Source organism: Pecten maximus, chromosome 19 (assembly GCF_902652985.1).
Source record: "Pecten maximus chromosome 19, xPecMax1.1, whole genome shotgun sequence".
NCBI classification, from domain to species: domain Eukaryota; kingdom Metazoa; phylum Mollusca; class Bivalvia; order Pectinida; family Pectinidae; genus Pecten; species Pecten maximus.
In genome coordinates, this window is record NC_047033.1 from 29,145,730 (window position 1) to 29,164,228 (window position 18,499).

At 33.5% G+C, this 18,499-nt stretch overlaps 1 protein-coding gene across 3 annotated transcripts in view; it reads left to right on the forward strand.

Moving 5' to 3' along the window:
* LOC117317572 overlaps window positions 1–11,563 on the forward strand; it is a 63,844-nt gene extending 52,281 nt beyond the window's left edge. The window contains exons 19-24 of one of the 3 annotated variants that reach the window (XM_033872407.1): window positions 891–1,066; window positions 2,617–2,874; window positions 3,372–3,401; window positions 7,907–8,022; window positions 9,119–9,307; window positions 9,769–11,563. In XM_033872407.1, the coding sequence (XP_033728298.1) occupies window positions 891–1,066; window positions 2,617–2,874; window positions 3,372–3,401; window positions 7,907–8,022; window positions 9,119–9,307; window positions 9,769–9,918 (919 nt within the window). In that variant the 3' untranslated portion in view covers window positions 9,919–11,563. The remainder of the gene's footprint in view (window positions 1–890; window positions 1,067–2,616; window positions 2,875–3,371; window positions 3,402–7,906; window positions 8,023–9,118; window positions 9,308–9,768) is intronic. The other 2 variants (XM_033872408.1, XM_033872409.1) reach the window with 2 other exon arrangements.
* Window positions 11,564–18,499: the final 6,936 nt, after the last annotated feature.

Consider the following 18,499-nt stretch of genomic DNA (forward strand, 5'->3'; position numbering starts at 1 on the left):
CAATGGTCTGTCTCAACATTCCCAGTAAGTAAAGGGAGATAACTGACAGTCAGTTTCAACATTCCCAGTAAGTAAAGGGAGATAACTGACAGTCGGTCCCAACATTCCCAGTAAGTAAAGGGAGATAACTGACAGTCGGTCCCAACATTCCCAGTAAGTAAAGGGAGGTAACTGACAGTCAGTCAAGGGAGATAACCAATTTTCTGTCTCAACATTCCCAGTAAGTTTATGGAGGTAACTGGTTACTTATCAAAATATTAAAAATATGATATCTGAATGAAAATAGTTTGGTCCCAGGTTTGTGTAACTTCCTGGTCTGATATCTCTGTATTATGTATCCCATGCCAGTTAAACTATAACTTTCCTCTCCGTCTCTGTCTTGCACTTACATAACACCAAAGTTTATCGGCACTCGAGCTGCTTCATTTCTCTTAGGATTTTGATCAAAATTCATGCAATGATAAAGCATCAAAATATCTCAAACAAGATAAATTTTCATTGTTTTTGGGCCAAGGTCAAGTCACTGTTGCTATTTTAAGTTGGGGTCAGAAGGGGACATGTATTGCTAAAGCAATACCTTGGCCGCCTTTTGTTCATCGCAGTCCAAACAGTTGGACTAGAGTTGTTCGTTTATGAATTAAAGACAGACCTGGTGATTGTTTTGTATTTTTCGGTCGAGCTTTTATAAGACTTTCAAGGCTTGCATTAACATATGCTGGTCCGTCATGATATATGCCTGAAACATTACATTTGAATAAGATGAACCAATATGTCTGCACGAATGAACAGGCCCCTGTATGCCTGCTGTTTTGGATTTCAGCACAGCTGAGGGTCCAGTGTGGTTAAAGAAAAAAATTTCCAAGTTGATTTTCTTTTCATTCTATTTTCAGCCAATCAGAGGAAAGCTCCTCAACAGTTTCACAAACCTCATACGATCCATCCAATCCACATTTCAAAAACTTGGAATCAGAAATACCAGAAACTGTTTCCATAGAAACCTCTGGGTCAGCAGCAAGCTCTTCAGGAGGTACAAGTTCAAGTTCAGGGACCAAGTCTTCTAGTAAAGGTCAGCCAATCAGAGGTTTTCTTACTTAGTTTTGATACCTTTCAGCCAATGAAAATATCTGTTTCAAAGTTGATATTGTGGAAAAAATACTTTTATTTCTTTTTTTGGCCAATGAAAAAGAATTAAGCAAAAGTTGCAGTCCTGATAAGAAAATCAAAACAGTTGTAATGAAAGAAGACATATATTGTTTCTGTAAACGTTTTTCGTGCATGTTCGAGATGATTACTGATCAACACGTGTGTAGAGTTGCATGGGACAGCTAGAATTTAATTCCAAGATGAAAACTGAGATTGTGATGAGTTTCGTACTAATGATTGTCATTGTTTGGATTTTGCATGAATAATTATCATAACATTTAAGAGCTTTTGAGATGAATTCAACACCAAGCATCCAGTAAAACATCAGTGATGTATATATCAGATAGTTCAAAATAGCCTGATGATGTAAGGAGTTGAAGCAAGGAAGGCACCTTTTAACCAATCAGAAATCAACAAGAAGCAAGGAAGGCACCTTTTAACCAATCAGAAATCAACAAGAAGCAAGGAAGGCACCTTTTAACCAATCAGAAATCAAGTTTGATGATTTTTCAGACAAAAAAAAAGAAAGAAAATAAAAAAATTGAAAGAACAAAAATCAAACTAATGGAAGAAAACCTCTAGATCTAAGATTGCTGGATATCATTTTATTTCTTCAAAAGCTCTTTCCACTGTCAATGTTTAACACCTAAAATGCTTGCCTGTGAGTTTGGTGAAGGCATGGTCCAGATGCAGCCTTACTCATAGGGTGTTATAGAGTAGTGGCTTGTGTTGTTTGTGAAGACTCCCTCCGTTATTATAGGGATATTTTTACAGGGTGCGGAAACACGGTGTACAAATGACAGATCCATTTATTTTTAGGGATGAAAAATACAAATGTCAGCTAGTTGTTTATTGTTTGAACAGTTGTCAGTTTTAAACATTTTGAGATTTCTCATGTTTTATGTATCTAAAACACAATTAGGTGGAAAATTCTGATGATTTTTTTTTTTTTTTTTATTTGGCTTCAATACTTGATGGACCAAGTTCGAAACTAAAGTGGGCTGTTACTCAAGTTCTGATAATGCATAGGTTTTTGAATGACATGAGTATAGAAACATACTGCGTTTTTCTTAAGATTTCAAAAAAAAAAAAAAAAAAAAATGATGATGATGATGATGATGATGATCATATGATGATGATGGTGATGATGGTGATGATGATGAAAAAAAAATGCTTTATAAATCTTTGAAATGTTTTAAGGTATGGTTGAATACTGTAGCCACAACAAGCAGCGTACAAACACGGGAGCTCGGTGAATGGAATATCGGTAGATTTACTTTGTTTTGATATCTATCATCAAAATGATGGATGGTTGGTTTCTCTACAATCAGCTGGGCTTTGGTTGAGGATGATATAGCAATGTTTTTAAAGTTCTAAGTCTGGTTTTACAGCGAATTGGTGAAAGGCTTTATGTTTAACAAGAAATGTGATAAAACTGTGAACCTCAAATATCATATCTTAATTTAAATCTAGGAATAGGACTTCCGAAATTTTTAACATTCGGAAAGTCAGGGAGTAGGGATATTTCCGGCGGAGGAGTTGTGTTGTTATCCAAAACATCATTGGATGGATCCAAGTCGTCTAGCAAAAACTCCGGGGGTATCACTCTTCTGTCGAAACAGTCGTTAGGAGACGACATCTCTGTAGGAAGTCGAGACGGCGATGGAATTATCCTGGTGTCCAAGCGCCCCCTGGATTCAGCCTATTCAACCGATTCAATTTCTATGGATGGTAAGTTTGGGGGAGATTAGCCAGGATTCAATCGAGATTTTGAGGAAAGATCAATTATTACAGTGAATAAAAATGGTGACATTTACAACAGAGAAAATCTAAAAACTAATACAATTATTAAATGTTGTGTCTATAATTGTGACTAGATACAATGATAAAATGCTGGAAACAACTAATGAGGACAACACCTCGGTGATTATAGTCAATTTTAGTCCAAGATACAGTTTTTTCATTTTGTAAAAAAATAATGTTAAAATTTTAATTTTTTTTTTTTTTTTTTTTTTTGATAAATGAAAAGTTTTAACAGAATCATAATCTGGAAGTTAATTGGCCAGAAAATTATCCAATATGATAAAAACACAATTTTATTGCCAAGTCTAAATTCTGTGTTTCCCATGTTTCATCTGTATACATTGTCTATATCCTGTGTTACTTTGTAACATTCTCTTGGTTACCCTATAACAATTCTGTCTTCTCTCTTGCACTGTTAACTGTAGTGAACAGGAAGAAAGTGGACTCTAAAAAAGGTATAAGACTTTCAATGATATTAAGCTTTTAGGCTCCAGTACCCCACAGTTGTATGCTGCCTGTATTCAGAGAAAGAACTCTCACATTTACATTTCTGGTGTTGAATGTTTTTTCAAATATTACATTTTCTGTATCATGAGCCATACTCAGAGTCTTCATTTGGAAAACCGCTTTCTACATATCTACAAAACTGGTGTCTAATAGTTTTATCTTGTTTAGATGTAATTATTGTTCACATTGGGTGTTGCAGATTAACTTGATGTTTACTCGAAATGAAAAAAAAAATATTAATACTGTAATTGGAAATTTCAAGTAAGATATAGAAACTTAAAATGTTTAATTTAGATACAATCATTGTCATCAGGAATGGCCATATAAATTTCTATTAAGACTTAAGTGTAATTATATGGGTGTATGAAAAACAAAAACAGAAAGTATTATCAGAGGGACCTAAGAATAGACCACTTTGCTTGCCCTACACTCTAAACGGTGCTGCGATCCAAGCGTTAGAAATGCACAGCATAAAAATGAAAGATGAATATTTGGACATGGGAAGTAACTTTTGACCAGAAAGGTGCCTGTTTTGATGCTTCATTTCTGTATGTAAGGGAAAGTACTCTTAAACCTACATTCATGAGTTTTTTTATTATAAGTCTGGAGATGCAATTTTCCTTTTAAACTGATAAAAAAAATTCCCAACTCACAAAAGATCAATTGTTGAATCCAAATGGCTCCTCCTAGAGTGAGTTTCATGTAATCTTGTTTGAGGACTTTTTATTGTTTGTAATGTTTTTCTACAACTATATGAAGAAACTTACCCTTGTCTTGATTTTTCTGTAAAAGACAACATTTTAAATGAAATTTTTTTTCTGCATGTCAAAACCATTTTGTATTCTTGAGAAGATATTTTGTTAATATCAGCATGACATGAGATGTTTCTGATGATATTGAAAAATGAAGTCTTCATCAGACGCGTGCCTCAAACTTGAATTACACGCAAGTAATGATTAATGTACAAGTTATCCCCCTTTGTTTATTTACACAAGTTATCCCCCTTTGTTTATTTACACAAGTTATCCCCCTTTGTTTATTTACACAAGTTATCCCCCTTTGTTTATTCACTTGACCACAAATCTATTGCATTTACACAAGTTATCCCCCTTTGTTTATTCACTTAATCACCAAATTAATGCAAAAATACACAAGTTATTCCCCTTTACAAGTTATCTCCCTTTATTTATTCCCCATTAATCACCAATTTATTATCATTAAAAAAAAGAAATTATCCCACTTTGTTAATATTTTTTTCCCTCAGGTAAATTACCCTAATGTCACAATATGAATGATTTCAGTACAAAATGGCAATTTTTTTCCATTTTTTTTTTGGCAAATTGATCCCAACAATATTTTGATATTTTACTTCTGTAATGCAGTACTCTTGTGAGCAGATATTGATTTTGTTTTGCCATTTTGTTTGAGAGCATCATCATGAACTTATGAAAAAATGACATAGTTTTCTCACTCTAATATATAACTACCTATAGCTAATGGCGCAACAATCAATACCTGTTCACAAGAGCAGATAACTCATCCTAACCAATATTTACCAATTGTATTACAACTACATTTATGTGTATATTGAGAATGCAGTCTTTAGGTTCTCTTCAAAATCAAAATTAAAAAATCTACTGGAAAGATTTAAACTTTAAAAATATCCATTTTTCTGTTTTGATATACATATCTATGGGTAGAAAGGGAGACCTATTTTAATTCTAGATCTGAAGCTTCTGTTTGTTTCATAGAAATATTTGGTTCAGCTTGTCTTATCAGACTTTAGGTTGATGTCTATGTAGTTGTAATCTACCAGGAAAGTACACATGGCTTTCAAGTTAATGAAACATTGAATATATAATAATGTATAATGTTATCTAAGATTCTTCCTGTTATGAAATGTCTGTCACAAAGACCTGGACAATAGGGATGTAACATTGCATGTAGAGATCATCTTATATTAGCCTAGCTCTGATATTTAAACAATTATACCCTGTACTACCCTCTATGTTTAGAGTAGACTGGTCCAGTATGTACATATTGTATCTAATCCTATTAACACTCTGGCTGACCTATTTCCATAATGGGGGATCCAGCTGTTTACATTGATTTAAAAATGAGTGAAATTACTTCATTGTGCTAGGTATTTGTTGGATGCTGTGATGAAAATATGTGTACATATCTAACACTAAGAAAAGGAGTTTTGCATTTAAATTCGTCTAGAAATGCTTCGCACATGAATTGCATTCCAGTTTTGCATGATTTGCACAAATCTAGTATGTGACATTCTGACTGGTGTTTTTTCAGCAGACATAGAAATGTGTGTTTATAATAGTTAGTAAAATTATCCAAATTCTTTGTACCTTTCTATATCAATAATACTGTTTTTCTCCCAATCCTTCTGGAAAGGCTTTCATCTGTTGCAGTATCAAAGTCTACTGATACACATGGATATTTTATTTTATCTATTATACAGTGTAAAATAGTTTATAAATTCTGATGTACTTTATCATGGTAAGTTAGCCCGGACATATGTTTGTGAATATGATGAAACTTAGCAATAAGCAGAGTTGTATAGGTAGTAACTATGTCAATAGTCAGTGAGATGAACCTATCAATAAGCAGAGTCGTATAGGTAGTAACTATGTCAATGGTCAGTGTGATGAACCTATCAATAAGCAGAGTCGTATAGGTAGTAACTATGTCAATGGTCAGCGTGATGAACCTATCAATAAGCAGTCATATAGGTAGTAACTATGTCAATAGTCAGTGTGATGAACCTATCAATAAGCAGAGTCGTATAGGTAGTAAATATGTCAACAGTCAGTGTGATGAACCTAGCAATAAGCAGAGTCGTATAGATAGTAACTATGTCAATAGTCAGTGAGATGAACCTATCAATAAGCAGTCGTATAGATAGTAACTATGTCAATAGTCAGTGAGATGAAACCTAGCAATAAGCAGTCGTATAGGTAGTAACAATGTCAATAGTCAGTGAGATGAAACCCAGCAATAAGCAGTCGTATAGGTAGTAACTATGTCAATGGTCAGTGTGATGAACCTAGCAATAAGCAGAGTCGTATAGATAGTAACTATGTCAATAGTCAGTGAGATGAACCTATCAATAAGCAGTCGTATAGATAGTAACTATGTCAATAGTCAGTGAGATGAAACCCAGCAATAAGCAGTCGTATAGGTAGTAACTATGTCAATGGTCAGTGTGATGAAACCTAGCAATAAGCAGTCGTATAGATAGTAACTATGTCAATAGTCAGTGAGATGAAACCTAGCAATAAGCAGTCGTATAGGTAGTAACTATGTCAATGGTCAGTGTGATGAAACCTAGCAATAAGCAGTCGTATAGGGAGTAACTATGTCAATAGTCAGTGTGATGAAACCTATCAATAAGCAGAGTCGTATAGATAGTAACTATGTCAATAGTCAGTGTGATGAACCCAGCAATAAGCAGTCGTATAGGTAGTAACTATGTCAATAGTCAGTGTGATGAACCTATCAATAAGCAGTCGTATAGATAGTAACTATGTCAATAGTCAGTGTGATGAACCTATCAATAAGCAGTCGTATAGATAGTAAATATGTCAATAGTCTGTGTGATGAACCTATCAATAAGCAGTCGTATAGATAGTAACTATGTCAATAGTCAGTGTGATGAACCTATCAATAAGCAGTCGTATAGGTAGTAACTATGTCAATAGCCAGTGTGATGAACCTAGCAATAAGCAGTCGTATAGATAGTAACTATGTCAATAGCCAGTGTGATGAAACCTATCAATAAGCAGAGTCGTATAGGTAGTAACTATGTTAATAGTCAGTGAGATGAACCTATCAATAAGCAGTCGTATAGATAGTAAATATGTCAATACTCAGTGAGATGAAACCTATCAATAAGCAGAGTCGTATAGGTAGTAACTATGTCAATAGCCAGTGAGATGAACCTAGCAATAAGCAGTCGTATAGATAGTAACTATGTCAATAGTCAGTGAGATGAACCCAGCAATAAGCAGAGTCGTATAGATAGTAACTATGTCAATAGTCAGTGAGATGAAACCTAGCAATAAGCAGAGTCGTATAGGTAGTAACTATGTCAATAGCCAGTGTGATGAACCTATCAATAAGCAGTCGTATAGGTATTAACTTTGTCAATAGTCAGTGAGATGAAACGTAGCAATAAGCAAAAGCCGTATATGTAGTAACTAACTGACTGGTTTAAACAGTATGGCATCGCTGTCTATGGCTGTCGTGTAAAGCTATTTAGGAGGTTTTATCCCAGATATTTTATCACCATGATTACAGATATGTTGTTGTTCCATTTGAGACTTAAATTGTTTAGGATTCTATGCCATTTTGACAATCCTCCATATCTGCTACATGTTATTACAGTCACATCATGATTATTTGGGGTTTTTTTTTAAATGTCTTTTAACATCTACAGGTGCTAGTACGGTGAGTGACACTTCATCGTCATTCATGGTACAAGATTACGAGGATGAGGACTGGAAACAAAAATCATCCCACACCTTCAATATATCTGGGACCCCCAGTACAGAGGTATGTCAAACCATGATTACAAATATGGTGTTATTTCATTGGAGACTTTGGAAATTTGTTAACGATTTTATGACATTTCCGCGATGGAAACAAAAATCATCTCACACCTTCAATATTTCTTGGACACCCAGTATGGAGATATGTGTATGTCAAACTCAAGATTTATGGAATTTTTTTTTTTGTAAATTTAATAGTTTTCATGTGTCCTTTCCTAGTTAACAGGCCCAGTTAGTGTCCCGTGTTCAATATGACTTCCCCTATATGTAACTCTTTACATTTTTTGTCAGATCTATATCCCTAAACTAGTACTTGCTGAATAGTAATCCCCCTATCAATGAAGATATAGGTGTCCTCTCCGTGTTTTTTATGTACGTACGCAACACAGAAGTTGTTAGAGCTTTAGTATCTTATTCCTTGGGGGATTTTGATCAAACTTCACACAAGTTACAGTTCCAGGGTTTTTAGGTTAAGGTCAAGGTCCCTGTTACTATTTTTAGCGGGGGCCTGATTTGCTTCAGAAATACCCAGTATACATCATCGTCCTCATAACCAAGTTTTGGGAGAGGGTCCGCTTGTTTATTTATCAGTGAATATTTTTCAATCTTTGTGTGTCATTATGACTCCATGTAGTTCTGCCTAGATTTTCAGTATTTACAGAAGTTATGTCCCTTTGTTGGAACTCTTGAATAGAATTTGTTCAGCTGAACAGTCAATTACTTTTCAGTGAATGTTTTCATAGCCCTGGCCAGGACTCTACATTTATATACCAGATTCGTTGTATACCAGATTTTCTCAGTAAATTCTATTTGACAGTTTATTTATACAGATTCCTTGTATATGAGATTTTCTCAGTAAATTCTATTTGTCAGTTTATTCTGTAATTTATTTTCTAACACATATTTAACAAAGTATCGGAGGGGATAGAAAGTCCGTTGGTATTTACGAGAGAGTGGGATTTTATTCAGCCATTCCAGCAACAGTTCTATCCAAATATAAAGTCTGATCTCTCTAGCCGAGCGGTATATTGCGGCTAGTATTTACCAGGGTTACATGCAGTATTCTCTTTCATTAAAATACATAAAATATTTGTTACCAGGAGACTCCGACTGGACCTGGAAGTCGACGGAATGTGAATCAATTCCAGTCTGGGGGGATCGCAGAGTGGACCAATGAAAACGTCTGTCACTGGTTAATGGCCTTGGAGATGGAAAAATATATCCCGATGTTCAAGGACAAAAACGTCTCCGGAACTCAGTTACTACAGTTTGATGGTGCAAAACTCAAGGTTTGTTGTGTGGGAAGCCTCCATTGATATCAGCATGTGAAATTAAAAAAATAACTCAGGGAAACAATTGTTTTTTAGTTCAGTCAAATAAAAGTAAGAAATGCTAACACAATAACAATTAACCAGGTTTCTACATACTTTCAATCAGTTTTTGTACTCCCTTAAAAATTAATGTTATTTCTGTTTATCCTGAAATTAACAAACAAGTTTGGTGTTAATATGAAATTTGTAAGGTAAAAAATGAAGAGACTTGTCTGAGATTTTATTTCTGCAAAAAAAAAGACAACAACAAAAAAAAACACTTTCTAAACATACCCTTTCAAGCAATGAGACTTTCGTAAACCTATTCTGACGTAAATGTCCACAGACATTTCAACATGAATATTGTACTGTCGGGGAAGGAGATCTGATGATGCAGGAAATGATGTTGAACTATTTATAAATCTCTCTTGTTTTATTAGACCCTGGGTGTGACCTCAAGCAAAGACAGAGACTTGCTGAAGAAAAAAATTAAAGAAATAAAGCTGGCTTTGGAGAAGGAAAAGAAGCTACAAGACAAAGAAAGGAAAGCCAAGGAAAAAGAACAAAAGAAAATGCAAAAGAAAAAGTGATATAATTGTTGATTCCTTGGATTTACCTCGTTTACAGAGTTATCTACCCTGATATTTGAGGAACATCAACTTTCTTGGACAGAAAGTGATGGACATAGCCTCAGTGTCAAGGTAAAAAAAACTCAGAATGAACTACTGACCGTTTGGAGTGACCACTCAGAACTGTATGAATAGTGACTGGTCAGTATATATATGAAGAATATAGCAAATGACCAGTCAGTTTTTCGGATTGGTCACGATATGAATTGTGCTGGGTCAGTGACAGGGTCACAAAGATCGCCCTATAAAGGGTTACTGTGATATTAGTGACAAAGTCACTTCTGACATGTTTTTTTCTCTGTTTTTTTTTTTTTTTTTTGTAAAATATTCATTTTAAAAAATTACCTTGTTCATGATATCATGAATGTTATGTGTGTGAATGTGGACTTTTGATCATGGCATTCATTGGAAACAGTCTTAAATGCCTGTGTGAACGAAATCTGGTATCTGTGGAGGCAAATTCATTGAAACCTTTTCACTAGAGTATCACAGGGAACAAATACTAGGTCATTATAGATGGAAGTTTCAGTTTAAATGTTTGAGTTCCTCCCCTATCCAGCCAGTGGCATTATGTATAAAATCTGTAGATTCAATACTCTGTGTTGTTGCTCCAGATCATGAAACTGTCAGAATAAAATCTCTCGAGTGGAAGCAACACCAACTTTCATCTGATATTGAACAACAAAAGTTGATGTGACATTTTTACAAAGAGTACAGAACAGGTCGAAGATAAATTGACATTTTTATTAGATTCTTCATATGATAAGCTTAGGAGACAAGTATCTAACACAAGTCAGGGGGGCGGGCCTGTCACAGGAATGTGATGAGACCAATATCTGACACTAAGTCAGGGGGCGGGCCTATCACAGGACTGTGATGAGACCAATATCTGACACTAAGTCAGGGGGCGGGCCTATCACAGGACTGTGAGGAGCATTAATATTTATTAGAAAAACTGTTGAACAGCAACTAATCTTGGCTGGCTTATTACAGGACTGATGAGCGCTCGTTAGAAAAGCTGTTGAACAGCAATTAATTTTGGGGAGTTTATTACAAGACATACGATTATTGCTGGGTAAATCAATATACTTGATGGAAACTGGATTTTACTGAATTCTCTCCATTTACTCACTTTTTATCTCAAAACATTACATAGATCTTGACCAATAATACAGAATTTCAACTTTAGTTCTGGAATCTGTTGTGACGATAATTTATTATTGTTACTGGAATTTGTTGGGGCTTTCAAGTTTTAGTAAGGTTTTAATAAATATCCTCATATATGAGCTACCTGCTAATTTTCAAGGGGAAATTTTCCTTTAGTCTATATGCATGCAATCATAGATAATTTTCAAGAATATCTTGTAAATTAGTATGCAAGCAGACCCAACAAATTTGTATTCAGACAGGATCAGTGTTCCAAAATTCACTGAGTGAATAAATCATCACAGATTTATTTTTAGTTTATTGGTATTTTGTGAGACAAGATTTATCATTTTTTGTTTTATTTATAAATCACAAACAGTATTTTCAGAGACAATTATTGTCAAACCCAATTCTAACCACAAATTTTCCAGGGACATTATATATATATATATATAATTATCAGTAAAGATAAAAACAAGATTGACGACAATGATTTACAGTAGTATAAACCCTCTATAAAATATTTTGTTTACTTTCTTTCGAAAATTTTAGCTGCAAAGTATTTTATGTTGGGGTTTTTTTTTTTTGCTGGCTTTTGAATACTTGTCTGTACAGTGAGACCAGTAAAACCTGCTGACAGCCAGTTTATCATAATGATAACAGGCAATATTCCTACGGGAAATATTATATAATAGCAGATCATAGAGACCGATACAGGTGATACTGAAGATGAAGACAAGTCTGGACGTAAATAACATGGTGCAATACAAATATTCCGTAATTATTTCCATCAAATCTGACTTTATATCTTGAAATAGTTGCATTTCCAATTTTTGTTTAAACTTGATTTATTTTGTGCAAGTGTGGGAATTAATTGACTTTTAAAAGTTTATTTTCAAAATTTTGACAAGTTTTTTTTTTTTTATTATCATTTTTTTTTTTTTTTTCTATAAGAAATCAATAGAATTCAGAAGCTGAATTTCAAATCAAAGAAAGATATGAATAGGAATCTGGAAAAGTTTGTAGAGTTTTATTTTTTTATATAAATGTCTTCCAATATAACTAAGATTAAATGTCCTCTTCAAAGAGAAACTAGTTGTGCCAGATCAAAATAGTATTAGAACATTGTTTAATTTCTTTCTGTGGAGAGAGGTCTGCATTGTACTTATGTCCCTGGGGAGGGGAAAGTTACAAATTGTACTTATATTGCCCCCCGGGGAGAGAGGTATACATTGTACTTATGTCCCTGGGGAGGGGAAAGATACAAATAGTACTTATATTGACCCCTGGGGAGAGAGGTATACATTGTACTTATGTCCCCGGGGAGGGGAAACATACAAATTGTACTTATATTGAGCCCTGGGGGAGAGAGATACTCATTGGCCCTCAGACAGAAAAGTAAAAATTTTACTGATATTGCTATTTGTTCCTGGGGGAGGGAAAGAGTATACCTTGGAAGAGAAAGTGTATGCTTATAAAATGTATTGGTCCCTGGGGAGGGATAAGGTATACTTTGTTTTGGTCCTTGGGGAGGGTAAGATGTCGATGAATGTTGTTGCAATTTCATTTTCGTCAATATCTGTTGCATGGAGTTTCAGAGTTTTCACTGAGGAGATGGTTTACTGTTGTCTATAGTGTCCTAGTTTACAGGATTTTTATCCTGTAAAGTGTCGAACAGTTTACAGGATTTTTATTCTGTAAAGTGTCGAACAGTTTACAGGATTTTATTCTGTATATTGTCCTACAGTTTACAGGATTTTTATCCTGTATAGTGCAGTTTACAGGATTTTTATCCTGTATAGTGTCCTGTACAGTTTACAGGATTTTTATCCTGTATAGTGTTGTACAGTTTACAGGATTTTTATCCTGTATAGTGTCGTACAGTTTACAGGATTTTTATCCTGTATAGTGTCGTACAGTTTACAGGATTTTTATCCTGTATAAACAGGGTTACTGCTGCTGGTCAGATGAGTGATAATGTTTTTGTCTCGTTATAGAAAGTCTTGCTCAGGATATAAGCAATCTTACAAAGGGAAGTACCTGAATTAAGATATGTCCCTGTAAGTCTGCCTCTTGTGACCATGATTACTTATACTGTACTTCTATATATAGAACAGTCTTGATGAATGTCTAATGCTACTTGATATTCCATACACTGGAAATCTATTTAAAATATCATGAAGCCAAACCCAGATTTACTAGTGACAGGCAGAAAAACATGTTATTAATATACTTAATCTGCTTTTGCTGAAACATTTATAGCATGAAAATTCATTGTTTAATTGTAACCTAAAAGTAGGCGTAGATATCCTCTTTCAAATCATTTACCTTTCGATGAGGAGCCTGTTTCAGGTCTTTTCATAATCAGTTATTATTACTGAATGTTAAGTTAGCTTGCATACATTGAGCATTTCCATCATGCTCTTTCGACCTTACGAATGTAGACATGGAATTCCATTAGAGTTCTGATTCAGGTTGTGAATTGATTCATAATTCATTATAGAACTCACTTTTTTCTATCTTAGATATTAATAATGGTAGTTTTTTATAGAAAATCATTGAAGTTTGCAATATTATCAAACCCAAAAGCAATAGCTATATATTAAAGGGGCATTTCTTTGTTCGGACATCAGAAACATGTACCATTTCAATTGATGAAATCTATGTCCGAACGATGATTATATGAGTGTTTGTGCCTACAAGTAATGAAATTAACACTGAATGTACAGGTAAAAGGCGTTTTGTATACAAATATTGTATGTCTTTGGTGGTAATTAGTCATACTACGGGTTGAATTAAGAATTTTCAGGACTTAAAACTCGTAGAACTTTGGTTTATCTTGAGCGTAGAACTGCCTTATTATTGTAAAGATTATAACTTTTACTACTTGTTAAAAAATACATATTTTCCGGTAAGTTTAATTTTGACAGCCTAAACTTTATTCAAACGAAGCAATGCCCCTTTAAAGATATAGAACAAAATTGAAGATTATTTCGATAATATTTGCATTCTAATTTTGATGGTAAACTACTTCAAACTGTACAGATAAGATTCATCTGCTTAACAGTTTTTGACATCCAATTTAGGTTTGAACTCTGAGCTCTCTTGGCTGTTTCAAGTTAAACTTTTCGAAATGATTTGCTAACAGAGGACGTTTCTACTGCTGTTTATTTTGTGATGATATTTTATAACTTAACGGGCCATTAGACAGAAAATTATTCCATTTTCAATAAATTGTTTGTGTTTGCGAGGTTTTTGGAATGCAAGTGTCTTTCAAGCATGAATATATTACAGAATTATCAATATACATTGAATTCAATAAGAAAACATTTGATGTAGCTATATATATGTGTTTCATTTAAATATAGCTGATATTTTTTTCGCTCTGTCATTCTCAATTTTACTTATATATTTTGGCATCAATCAATTTTGAGAAATGTTAATAAGTCTTGTAGCCCTTACGTGTTCCAAAGTCACAAATTCATTGGTGCGTATTCGTGGTTTATTTTTGGACCAATCAGATAGCCTGATACAATTATTGCATCCAATCAAATCACTGCTCTTTTAAAGTTGACCCTGGAGGCCAAAACTTTAAAACAATCATGACACCCTGTAGGCTATCATGCATCTGTTACATATATATTGTTTGTCATATATATAATTTGCTTCCATATATGTATATCTTTTTAACGAACAAATTTGTATGCAAAAGTGCAAAGGTCATATCAAGTGCAAAGTGAGTTACTCCCCTTGACTCACACCTGTTTGTTGTGTTGATTCCACGCTGTTATTCTTTGTTGGTGTATACACTAAACGTTTCCATGGCGACGTTGGTTTTTATAATGTATATGTGATCAGTGTTGTAAATTTCAGTCGGTTGTGTATTTATAGCCTATATATTCATATACTCACAGAGTATACTTTAGATATATATTATTCTGTTTGAAGAACCACATGATCTTGTCGTTTGCAAACCTGAAATTTAACAATTATAATAGTATTGGCCTTCAATTTGATTACTAATTAGTGTCTTTAAGATTTGTCTGGACGTTAAGGTGCCAAAAGTCCCAACCTACATACAAATCTTGGAGAGTTTTTACACAGTAACTTATTTTCATGAGTTAAGTCAATATTGCTGTTATCATGAAATATTGATATATATATTTTAAGTGAAAGTTGAGCTGTGTTAAGGTTAGTTAAAGAAATAGGAACTAGGTTATTCCTAAGTAAGTTCAGTAGCTTTGATTATGCTAAAGTAGGTTATATCTTAAATTAAAGAAAACACACAATTCTTACAATAAACTTTTAATGCATAATTGCTGATACAGCATTGTGCTTGAACTCTTTACCTTAATGATGTATAATAAATGTTTTCTGAGATATTATTTCCCTTTTGGCTGTTACATCAATCTTTAAGTGAATTGTGATTACTTATATTAAAGACTTGATCATGTGGTTTCAGATTGTCTCCCAGTTATGTTGTTGCTATACCTAATATAATCTGTGTTGTCACCATATTTTATAGCCTGCTCTGTACTGCCCCCACTAGATCTTGAGTTGTCTCCCTTTAATTACCTCCCTTGAATATCTCCCTTCTCCTAGTAACCCATACTCAATTTTAGATACCTTTAACATATTCAATAAAAGTAGATTTATAAAAATAAAATTGGCTTGCAAAACAGTTTATGTATGTGTTTACAGAATACTTTTTTTGTGAACCACATTAAAATTTTGTTTATTTTCCTCTTGTGAATTAATCCAGATTAATATAATCTTCTGAAGTATGATATAGGTCAGATTTGCTGTTAGAGACTTCCTAAGATCATGCCATTTGAAAGATCATTTGTTTTTCAGCACATTTACCTGATGACTGAAATGTAATTTTCAGAATGATATAAGCTCTATATTTTTATTATTATTATTGTTAATATTATTTTCAGTTCTTCTCTTGTGTTGGATGTTTGTATATGAATTGTCGGGCCAGTAAATAGGAAGTTTTATGGTTGTAATTTTCGTTGTGAGAAAGAAATGGCATCATGTAATATTTCTTAACATGGTTAGTGCACCCAGACAGTTTTATTATAGATTTAATGTATGAACAGGACTTATATCTCACAAAAATGTGAGGGCTTTGTAGATTGGATGTCAAAGAGTATATTTTAATCAAACTTTGTGTATGAAAATATTTCAGAAACAATTGTGAATCCAAACTTCAAATATGAAATCTATTAATATTTAACTAATGAAATTAATCTATTTCCTCAGAATGAAAAAAAGTTTCATGTTTATTTAGATTAATTAATATTACTTTATTTAATAAAGGAAAATATTATGCTTCAAGTAATATTCTTTGTGTATTTTGACTTTATATATCCTAATATATAAAATTGAGTTCCCTCATCCTACTTGAGGGTAGCGGTAAACTATATCCTCTTTTAAATTTTTGTTCAAATGCAGTCTGACTTAAGATTAAGATATATATATAATTTTAATAACTGTGTTACTGTTCATGATATATATATATATAGAAAGACATTTTTATGTTGTATCCAAACAAAGGTTTATTGCAGTATTTTTGTAATAAAATTATCTGAAAATCCCGTCATTTATTAAAGTGTAACATATTCACAGAGAGAAGATGTAATAACAAGTCTCATTTTATTTTAACGTTTTAATTTTTGTTTAAACATATCAGTTAATTATCATGTGTTTTGTGAATCAGCACCTATTATATGGGATTGGAACGATCCAGTCAACACAATGTTTTAGTGTTACTGGAACGGCTCAAAGGTGAGAAGGGGTGTGAGTGATTTATATACAGGCTAAGGGTTATACCAGTTTGTGAGGAATTATATCAAATAAATATGGTTATTTGTAAACTGTTTGTTGGCAATTGTTTGTTCACTCTTCTGCCATTATGGATATATTCTACTGGATGATTTTGCCATGCCAGAATTACTTCCCTTCATTTTACTCTGATCAACAAGAGTTACTTCCCTTCATTTCACTCTGATTAACCAGAGTTACTTCCCTTCATTCACTTTGATCTACTAGAGTTACTTCCCTTCATTTCATTTTGATCTACTAATACTCCCTTCATTAGATCTAATCTACCAGTTACTTCCCTTCAATCACGATGATCTATTTATCGGTGTTATTTCCCTTCATTTCACGATGATCTATCGGAGTTACTTCCCTTCATTTCACTCTGATCTACTAGAATTACTTCCCTTCATTCAGAATCTATAGGAGTTACTTCCCTTCATTCCACGATGATCTACCAGAGTTACTTCCCTTCATTTCAAGTTGATCTACCAGAGTTACTTCCCTTCATTCATGATCTATCGGAGAAAATGTCCAATGTTATAGTGATATTCCACAACTTTAGAATTGAGTGCGTGATCTCCAAATGAAAGGCGTATGCTCTTTGTACTCATATAGTATACGTAACATCTAAACACATTTACACATTGAACTGTTTTAAGCTCTTGTACAACTAAGTATGTTTCTCATTTTTAAGGATGCCATTCCGATGCTTAACAAAAAGACATAAGCATGATATTTTGCTGTTAGGTTCTCACGATAAAGCCCAACAAAGTTGGAAAAATTACCTTGACCTACATTTAAGTTTAAAGGGATAAAAAAAAACCATTTAACTGACTTCTAGTTAACGATTAAAAAACCTTCAACCATATTTAAGGCCACAATGATCAAGTTTGTTTCTTTGATTTTAACAGTACATTATAGATATTGTAGTTATCACTTTTTTATGGAGGCGTTTACGCCTGCCATATTACAATCACCTACGAGTTGTGACGTCACAATCTCTCACTTTCATTTTCGTTATATTTCCTTTCACAGTTCATTTTGTAGTTTCTTTCGGTTCATATATGATGTAGTTGAACTATATATACATTTATGAAAACTATCAAGACTACAAATAAAGTGCTATTACATGAAAAAAGGTATATTCAGTATAAATTTCTCTTCGGCGGAAGCCCGGAATTTGAGACCTCTGGTGGTAGTTTCTGTAACTAGGGGTAATGATTCGCTTATAATTAGTTCCAAGTATGAGGCACGTCATTGTAGTCCGTCATTCAAAGTAGATGTGCACAGAAATGTATTAACTATGCTGATAATGTTTTGAACATTTCAGGAACTATTTTGAATAAACAATAAGAATAATGTCTTGTAAATATCTACACCTGCATCGATTTTTGCAAATCTATATTGAAAATACTGTTTGAAGGGAGATAACTGCGAGATTCTGACGTTACCTTACAGAGGACACTTGTTTAACTACTAGAAATAAAGATGGCATAACAACCAAGCGCAAACAAATTCCCGATTTTCATAATACCCTCCAGGTTTTGGCTAACAACATTTCTTTTGTTTA